A 9,922-nucleotide genomic window follows, 5' to 3' on the forward strand; every position below is an offset into this window, starting at 1 on the left:
GTAATCTGTGACAATATCTGCACCAATTTCAACAAACAAGCTCCATTTAGAATTTGATTGGATTTAGACATAAACGGACCTATTTACAGCTTTAATCAAACTTGATGAAGAAATGCGATGACACAATTTGACCTACATGCCCCCTAAGAACAAAGGCAACATTCAACTTCTGAAATGAGATCCTACCACCTAATCTCACCTTCTAATCCTTATCTCCCACGCGTGTAATCTCGTATGCAGTTCATGTCGGCCACATGTTAACGATCCAAATCTATGCTTGCTGTGTTCCAATACTGCAGACTTTGGAACCTAATTACGGAGACATCAAACCATATAGATTGACCGGCAGAGGAATCATGGTGGGCCAATTAGGGTTCCATCACAAGCAATCATCAAACACATTGAATCAGTTATTTAAGAACTTTTAGCACCAAACAAGAAAGCGATTTAGTCTTTAAGAATTATGATCTAATTTGGCTTGCCGCAAGGGTTTTTCATTCTTTACACAAAATAAAGGTTGTCTGATTTTTGTGTTAATGAAATAAGCAGCCGGTGGTCCGACAAACATGGTATCTTAACATGGCAGATGAAATAGAGGCATCAGCCGTGATGGAAAAGAACTTCCATGAGATCCCCACAATGTGATGAAGAGAACAATCATCATTAGAGGAGTAAATTGAACTAAATCACCAGCACCACCCACACGAGCTAGCTACCATCATATCCAATTATCCAATCACGGACAAGAGACAACCCTGCCCACCTAATTGGCCCCCACCTCTTCCTTCTATGTGAGGATCCATATAGCGTGTGTTTAAATATTCCATATCCATTATTTGTCGAAGGGATCATGCATACTTATACAGAACTAAAGAACCTAAAAAATACCATCGGACTAGCTATTTTGGATACAATTCTGGATTGTTGCAATAGTATCAGAGTGGACCCAACCCATAATCTACGTGGATTAAGGGACACTAAAGCAAGAATTTATGCAGGCTGACCATGGGCTGATCATGGTGCTTGCAATTAGATTTTGATAAATATAGATCCTCAGGATTTAAATCCCCCCCCCCCCCCCTCCTCTCTCTCTCTCTCTCTATATATATATATATATATATATATATATATATATATATATTGATTGATCTCTGGAAACTCCGCTTAGGCTCAAGATCATTATGCTCGAAAATTTTTTGATGTTAGGCGCTTTCTTTCTTTTTAACTTTTTTTTTTGAAAGCCACTAGCACGTTCCACGTAAAGGAGGAGCACCAGCGGCAGCACCACCACCACCAACGGAAGCCAAACAAAACTATACGTATATGCTAATTAACTTCAATAAAAAGCCCAGGTAAAGCGACGGCAAAAGAGAAAAGAAAACGGTAGGCCCCGCCGCCCGCTGCCGTGGTGGGAAAGCCAAAGCCGGGGAAGGGGAGACTCTGCATATGACCTGATATGTGATAACCTTTATGAAGGATATCTTATTGTAAGCTTTGTGGGAGGGGTGTCATTAGGTGAGGATCGTTCTTATATTGATGTTTGTTATTGAACTTATACAAATCTTATCCACCCAATAATTGTTCCTTGATTTGCATCTATAAAATATTTATTTATTTATTGTTTATTTACTTGATTCATGCACCGGCTAGTTAAATATCCTGAGTCACAGATGCCTGACTAGCATGAACAGGGTATCACATTATGCATCAAATCATAGACCTAATTACTGAATAATAGCTCAAACGACTCATTCCACGCTTGAGAGGTTATTTTAAGTGCAGTGTTACATTATAATTTTCATGAATGATGATTACAAGTGGACTTCAAATATTATTCAAGTATAGGAATGCAAAAGGAGCAGTTTATAGTTAAAAAAAAAAAATCTAAAATCATTGAGTACAGGAATCCACATACTAAAGCGAAGATGTATCATTCCAAGAAAATATGCTGCACCTCATCTATTGCTATCTATAGAGACTGTAATAACTCAGAACCTCACTCAAAAAGACTAGCCAGAAGATATTATTTGAAATTTTTTTGATTCTGTATAAGTATGCAAGATTTATTCAGCGAATAACCGACGTGGGACTAAATACTTACTTGTATGAATCCTCACATACTCTCTCTATTTAAGCCTTGACGTTCTCGTCAGGTTAAGAGTTCAAATTCATTTAAATTTAATCACAAGCACCACGACTGAGCTGTAGTCAGCTCCAATAAATCCGTGCTGCAGTGTTCGCTAGTCTACATAGATTATAGGCCAAGTCCGCTCTGATACTATTTGTCACAATCCCGTACCTTATCCAAAAAGACTAGCTAGAAAGTATTGTTTGGATTTTTTGATCCTATATAAGTACTCAAGATCTACCCAACAAATAACCGATGTGAGACTAAACATACGCTCGCACGGTCCTCACAAAAACACCTTGTAATTTCTGGAAAAAAAGATCGACGCACCTTGTATTTCAGTTGAAAAACACATTTAGTATTTGTAAGGGCTTCATTTTTTACCACCGTGCAAGAAAATAAACAAGTATGCAAATCATACTTTGACAAATTAGATCCCTCTTTCTTTTAGAAACCATAGTATGCCGTGTTGTATCGTATCAGACGGTACAAAGTGTACCATACCGTATTGTACTGATTCGATAATAGGACCGATGGCGTAGCGAGGGTCGGTACGCTAAAAAAATTTTGTACCATACTAACACTATACTAGTGTGGCACCGATACGGAGTCCGGTACCAGTACGATGGGTCTTGTTTGAAACAACCTCATTCATTGCATTAGTGTCATGTTGAAGAAAATTAGGGCACAATTGATGCAGCACAACATTGCAGAAGCAAGGCAGCAATTTCTATTAGTTGGTTGGAAGGGAGAGGCTTATTAAACTACACAGGTGCAAGTATCAACTCTATTGTGCTGGTGATAGAATGCACCAAATGCTAACACTACCATAACAGGGGAATCATGTGAATTAATCTGCATGGGTCCGGCCATGGGCCTCACCATACCTCCCCACGTCCCCATCATAACACACAGTTTATGCTCCAATAATATGAGCCCCTATCATTCTATCAAACAACAAGCATCATAAATATATGGAGGCCGCCAAGCTCATCTCCGTGTCATTAATCATTACTTCCTCCTCCCTTCCTCCTCTCCCTCCCGCGATGATCTCGTCATCATCTCCTTCCTCTTCTTCAGCGTCCGGTTCACGGAAAAAACCGCGGCCCGGTCCGACCCCCCAGCCCCAGACCAAGTGGCGGACGGGCGCCCAGGAGCGGATCTACGGGCGCCGCCTCCTCGACGCCCTCCGCTCCGCCCGCGTCTCCGCCGCCGCCGGCGGGGCCCGGGCCGTCAAGGAGGCGGCCGACTCCGCCCTCGCCCTCACCGCCCGGGGACAGTCCCGGTGGAGCCGGGCCATCCTCTTCGGTCGCTGCCGCCGTCGCAAGCTCCTCCTCAAGGCCGGCGGCAAGGTCCGAAGTCGTCGGCAGCCGCGACCGGTCAGGAAGGCCGCATCGCCGGCGCCTCCGCCGCCGGCGCTGAAGGGAAAGAAGGTGAGGGACCGGTTCCGCGTGCTGGCCCGCCTGGTTCCTGGGTGCCGGAAGCTGTCGGCTCCGAGCCTGCTGGAGGAGACGGCCGACTACGTGGCGGCGCTGGAGATGCAGGTCAAGGCGATGCGCGTCCTCGCCGACGCCCTCTCAGCGGCTGCACTCTCCTCTCCGCGGCCGCCCCCCGCTACCCCCGAACCGGAGAATTGAGGGCCGGCCGGCCGGCCGGCCGGCGGGCTTCGCTTTGGATTCTAATTATTATTGAATAATAAAATGAAGAAGAAGAAGTAGATATGTTGGGGGGAGTAGAATTTATGGAGATATTTTTGTTGGGTTTGTTTTTGTAAATTCTCAGATACTTGTATATGCTGCATGCTGCTGTCTGATTGTTCCTTCTAACAACAAGATGAGAATTTATATTTTATGCTCTCTCATCTACAAACACTCTTGTTGCATCCTCTCTCTTGCAGGGCTTTTTTTTTTCTATGATTTTTATAGAAGAAAACTCTTGAGAAGTGAGGACAGTCGAAATATTGAGAGTTACGTGATATAAAAGGGTAGGTTACAAAATTCAAACCTGCAGCATAGAGTTATTAGGGTGCGAAAGTCAACTGGTTTCTGGAGTTATGAGCAAAAGAATGATGGTTTTTGGAGTAGTAGAATGGCATAATTTGGGCAATTAATAGTTTGATACAAACCCAAAGATTAGTTATAGATGAACCCTTGCCCTCAAATATCCTTTTGAGAGATGATGATGGAGTTAAAAGGAACCGATAACACAATTCCCCCCTCCTTTGTTTTATTCCAATTGGACTGTGTACAGAATATACAAAGTTTTGGTTGCATAATTTGCTTATAGCTTTTCAAAGACTAAGGTATTAGTTCTGTTTAGACCCACTGCATTGTAACCATAGACTTATAGTCTTTATGAAAAAATCTTCTTGTAAATTTATGATCAAACATGGACAAGATCGCAAGGTTCCATTGCATCGATTCTGTTGCCTTAGGTTGCCTTTGGCAATGCGTATATTGAAAAAAAAAAACAAAAATTCTCACTTATCAAAAATAGATAGCGTAAGTTTCTCGATTTGTGCACGCCCTCCTTCTGCATGGGGATTCTCATCTTCTCTATACGATACTAAAGATAGAAATGCTCATTATCTAAAGAAGTTTAAATAAAACCATCATCGTCGATCTATATCTTGGTGGGTGAAAGGGACAAAATATTCACCCTATCAATGTTCTGTTGATGGGAAAGTGTGAACAGGCCAGCCGTCTAGCGAATCTGCCCTTAATTTAATAAGTTGCTTTTTAATTTAATAAGTTGCTTTTAATTAGTAGCCGGAGTAAAAGCTAAAGACCCAGGTGGCCAGGTGCCTATGATGTCCGCACACAAAATTTGACCCCGTCAACATTTAACACATGAAGAGCAAAGAAATCACCATCATTAATTATTTCTATAATTGAAATATCAAAGAGTTTTCTTTTTTTTTAATTTTCAGAAAAAATGAAAGAGATTATTTATTACAAAATGCCAACCATGTCAATAGTCCCAAGAGTCTATCTTGCATGTTTTTTGAGTTTCAATATACACTACTAACTAAAGAAGATCATGCTTGAGTTGTATCTCTTGCAGAAAGAATGATTGGTCTTCTTTTGCAACGTAGACTGTTAGATCATAGGTATAGAATTGAAAGCAATCATTGTACGCTTCCATGGTAGATTCGTTTAAAGAAAGGTGAATCCTTCGTCCATCTCGGAATGGTACAACCGCTGCCCTAGCCCACCTTATACTCCTTTTTGAGGATAAGGGAGGCCATGAGCCACGCAGGTGCTATGCATGTAGTGGAGAGGACAATAAATTTAGTGTAAAGAGGCAAATCCCAGGCAACGGGCGGAGCAGGACTTACTATCTATCAAAGGCTTAAAGGATATGGATGGACCCATATCCCATGTCCAGCCACTCAAAGAGGACAACTTATTTTAATATACAAGCAAAAATCTTGCACTGGGGAACGGTGGAGGCAACCAGTTGAGCTCTTCTACCTACCAGAGAACACAGCAACCTGTAGCCAAGTCCACTTCGTCGTACCAGTGGGGGCCTAATACATGTAGTTCTTTGGATGAGCATGGGATGGGGAGTACCTCATACATTGCCTGAAAGATGAGCCTTTCGACCAGACCAATGACAGTACTTACTGTTGCTGTTTGGTGCCTCGGAAACCTTCTTTGGGACTTCACCCGAAGGAAAGGAAAACCTTCGAGGTCCGTCCGTTAGTTTACATATCACTATATCAGCTACGTACGTACTGTCCATAAGTGAAGGGTGACAAATCAGAAGGGATTGCTTCCGTGAGTTTTCTAGGCTGGACGCATTCCTTTTGTTTTGTAGGCCTGCGGGCATGTGCTGTGGTTGGACTTTGATTCAATGATAGTGGCTTTTTCACTATTTTTTATCATCTACTTTCGGTGGTTCAAAGTTGAATCTGATGGGCTCTTCTATAGTTCTATAACGCTTAGTAAACTAAATTTTGACCCATACCCAGCTATCCACGTAACATATTTATATCATAACCGGCTCCCAAAGTAACATCCACTCTTTTATGATGGATGCATGGAAAGAATGCCTTCCTATATTTCAAAAAGAAAGATTCCCTGAGAAAAAAAAAATGATAAATACTTACTTGAGATAATTGATTATCATAATCCACAGCCATCTCAGTGCTTGTTGAAGAGGATGGTTTGTTTATGGCTCTTAACTGATCAAGCAATGGCGACATTACAAAAAGATTGATAACAAGAATTTAAAGGAAACCTTAGTTAGATAAGGATATCCTTTTTAATTTTTTCCCTCAAAACAACATTTATGGGTGCTTAGAAGTCCCATAGAGATAGGGTGAATCTGGGACTCATAAGATCTCATCAACTTATAGCAGTGAGACCAAATTTAGCACTACATCAGGGATCAATAATGTAATTCTAGTCTTCTTATTGCCTGCTGGGATGCAAAGGGTTTTGCTAGAAGATAACTGCCGAGTTCTGCACATACGTAGGCATTAGCATTCATGGAATTTCGGTATAGTTGTATGTTGATCATAGACTTGCTTGGGGATGAGGTAGGGCTTGGACTTGCTACGAATCCTGACTGCTATACATGAAGAAATTATAGCCTACACCTCATGCACTTTCTGGCCGTGCATGCAGCCAATTATAGCCACCCATTTCTGTAGATGGGCAACTGATGATAGTGAGAAAATCAACAAACTATAGTAACTTGATCGATAAAGTCTATAGCTATTCAATGTTTCCGCAAATATATATGTATTTCAATTGACATGTTCATATCCAAACAGCGGGTGTGTATATATCTTTGTGATTGAACATTATCTCTAACAAGGATTTTAGGTTGTCATAGGCCATGCCTGAGCATGTTGTTCAATCGAATAATCTAACAAGAAATCCATCCCAATCATACTGGGTTTCAGGCTGTAAGATATCTTTATAAATCTCCATTTTAATAATACCACCTCTGCATCTCATCTCTCTTTTTAGCAAATATATAGAGTTTATTATCATAAAAAAGAGTACCAATATCACTGTCATTTTAGTAGAGTTGATTATGGGCTGAGCCTTGGGCCTAAATCCTATTCATTTTGAATTAGACTTTGGGCCAAGCCTATATAAAATTTGACATTTTATGTGCCCAAATCCGTCCCATATAATCAGCCCTACAGTTTCTAAGAATCATAATTACATAATTTCAACTTGAATTGCAAGTGTCCCTTGAATTGCTGAAGCAGGGACTAATGATCTGGAAAACAATAGCGACTTGATGAAGATGATGATGGGATGCTAAATGTTTAATTCCTTTCTTTTAAGGCTTCTGTTATGGGATTTTAGTCTTTGTCACCTTAGGTAAAAGATCGTGCCGAAGAGTTTTAAGTTCTAACTTGTTTACAATCTAACTATGGGCCTCTGGAGCTACAGTTTTAAGCTCCTATATAGTTATAATCCTTATTCCCTCTCAGCAGGTGTGTTTCACTGTTCCTATCAAGAGTTATTCCCAGAAAACCTATATCCCAAACCCCCCATGGAAACATATATGAGGTTCATTAAGCAATTAAGCCCTGGATACCCCACAATAAGGAGGAAGACTGGTAAAATATAGTGTAGTGCACAAACCAGTCATGACAATTATAGTATGTTGTATCGTACCGAATCTGACGATATGAAATATATCTACTGTACTGATATAATGATCAGTATGGCTTTGATATAGAGTTCAGTACCGAAATGGCATACCATAAGAACAACCATATAAGATACACAAAACAATAGATTAAATGCAAAGAGTATAAACAACAAATATCCTACAATATGCAGGGTGATGTCCAACAAAAGAACACACTCCACGAGTTTTAATTTTTAACCACTTCTTGATCTCCATAACTTCCGCCTTGCTGGTTTGTAGGTTATACCTCTGCTTTATAAAAGGGAATCGTTTGGATTAAGACTGACAAAGAGTCATCCATTGGGAGTAAATTTGTATTGTTCGGGTTTGGAGACAGCACTTGATCAGTGATGATGGGTGTATCGGTGATTTATTTGGACAATTTAATTGATGTTGATTTCGTTGCCTGCTTTTTTTTCGTAATTTTAATTGCACATTGAAAATAATATTTCATGTTGACAAAAAATATTATTAAAGCTGTAATCTATTTAAAATCTAATATATTATTTTTTGTTCTTCTTTCAAGCGAGTGTAAGGGGTCAGGGTTTTCGTGGGGCCTAGCAATTGATTGAATGAAAAAGTATTTGCAAGTGTCGAGTTTAAGATGAGCGAATTGATTGGCTCAATAAAAAAGTGAAAGCGAATATTGAAACTTGGGTAGCCCTTTTTATTCATTAGAAAATTAGGTAGATTTCTAAAAAGCTCCCCTTAACTAGGTTGGTTTGTCAATTTTGGAACCACATTAAACAAGTGGGCTTGAGCTAGATATCTGCTTCCACCATGATCAAAAGTAGAATATGTTACGATTTATTTTTTTATAAAAGAATATTCTACAATTGGGTAGCTCGTTGATCGGCTTCTCAAGTAGGCTATTTTGGATATAGATCCTAAGTTCGGTTTCAATTTTTCTATAGCTCCTTTTGTGATCATAAACATCGATAAGATTTTAGTTTGTTTTAGAGAATTGCAAATAACATTACTTTGTAGCTGGAAAGGAAAGCCAAGTAGTTTAAGGATTTTAGCCTGATACAAATATGATGACCGCAATGCCGTCACTTTGGTGACACTAGTTCTCACATGCTCAAAGTTAAGTTAGCAAGTGATTAAAATGTTTAGTGACTTAATAGATTAATGATGGCTGCAACTTTCTAGGAATGTGATTTTTAAGGGTGTTCCTTCTTGAGGGTTGAAAAGAAGGGTCATGCCAAAACAATCTCTATATAGATGCTATAAGCATGCAACATGTATTTATGCTTTGCCTCTTCTAATTTATTCAAGCCTTCCCCATCTCTATGAAGCATTATACTGCACTTACTGAGTTGTTATTCTATTCACTTCCATTTCCCAGTATTCCACCTCTTTTTATCATCTGTTCATAGACTTCAAAATTATGAACAAACCGAGCCAAGGTTTTAGTTTCTGGAACTCTATTTATTTGTGTTGAGTCTCAAACTTTATTTTGAATCAATTTGCGAACGCGTAGCTTGTTGAGGCACCCAAAATCATAAAAATGGGCACTTGTTTGCTTTAAAACTTGCAAAACAATGGCAATTTTATTGCAAACTTGAAATGCAGCTTGAATGAATGAGCTAATCAACTAGCCAAGCTCAAAGTAAACAACATTATCACATGCTTGTTAAGAAAATCGTGCTATCTTGGTATTTTTCAAAAGCTAAAATAGGGTATAAATCTTCATAAATTGGCATTTTCAATGATGCCAACGGCGCTCAGTAACTTATCACCTTCAAAATAACTATATATTGTCGTAATAAAATGAGATGCTAGCCATATCTGATGAAAAAAAGACTCAATATCAGACGATATCTATCATGATAATTAATAATTTTTTGCTAATATAAAAAAGGAAAATAATAAGAAAATTAGATGTTAAGTGTTGTTAAGAATAAATCGATGTGAAATGATAGTGCTCAAGATAGGTTACTAATCATGGTAGCAACATATTGTGCTTGTAATATTGAAATTAGGCTTGCAAGTAATTGGATTTAAGAAGCCCACAACATGACACGAAGTCACACATGACATGGCCCTGGGGGTGCCACTTGGGGCAGGGACAGCGTAGCAAACAGCGATATAAATACATCAGCACAGGTGATCGATATCAGCCGTTCATCGACA

The 9,922-nt window shown here is 39.5% G+C and overlaps 1 protein-coding gene across 1 annotated transcript; it reads left to right on the plus strand.

The window, feature by feature from the left end:
- Positions 1–2,910: 2,910 nt before the first annotated feature.
- On the plus strand, positions 2,911–3,984 carry LOC103699055 (transcription factor bHLH149-like). The gene has a single exon (XM_008781130.4). It carries the CDS (start codon positions 3,103–3,105, stop codon positions 3,763–3,765), a length of 663 nt encoding a protein of 220 aa, XP_008779352.2. The 5' UTR covers positions 2,911–3,102; the 3' UTR covers positions 3,766–3,984.
- The last annotated feature ends 5,938 nt before the right edge of the window (positions 3,985–9,922 follow it).

This window comes from Phoenix dactylifera, chromosome 9, assembly GCF_009389715.1.
Source record: "Phoenix dactylifera cultivar Barhee BC4 chromosome 9, palm_55x_up_171113_PBpolish2nd_filt_p, whole genome shotgun sequence".
In the NCBI taxonomy this organism is placed as follows: domain Eukaryota; kingdom Viridiplantae; phylum Streptophyta; class Magnoliopsida; order Arecales; family Arecaceae; genus Phoenix; species Phoenix dactylifera.

Excerpts from the sequence above, each read along its gene's own strand:
- LOC103699055 (XM_008781130.4), top strand. The coding sequence starts at position 3,103 with ATGGAGGCCGCCAAGCTCATCTCCGTGTCATTAATCATTACTTCCTCC.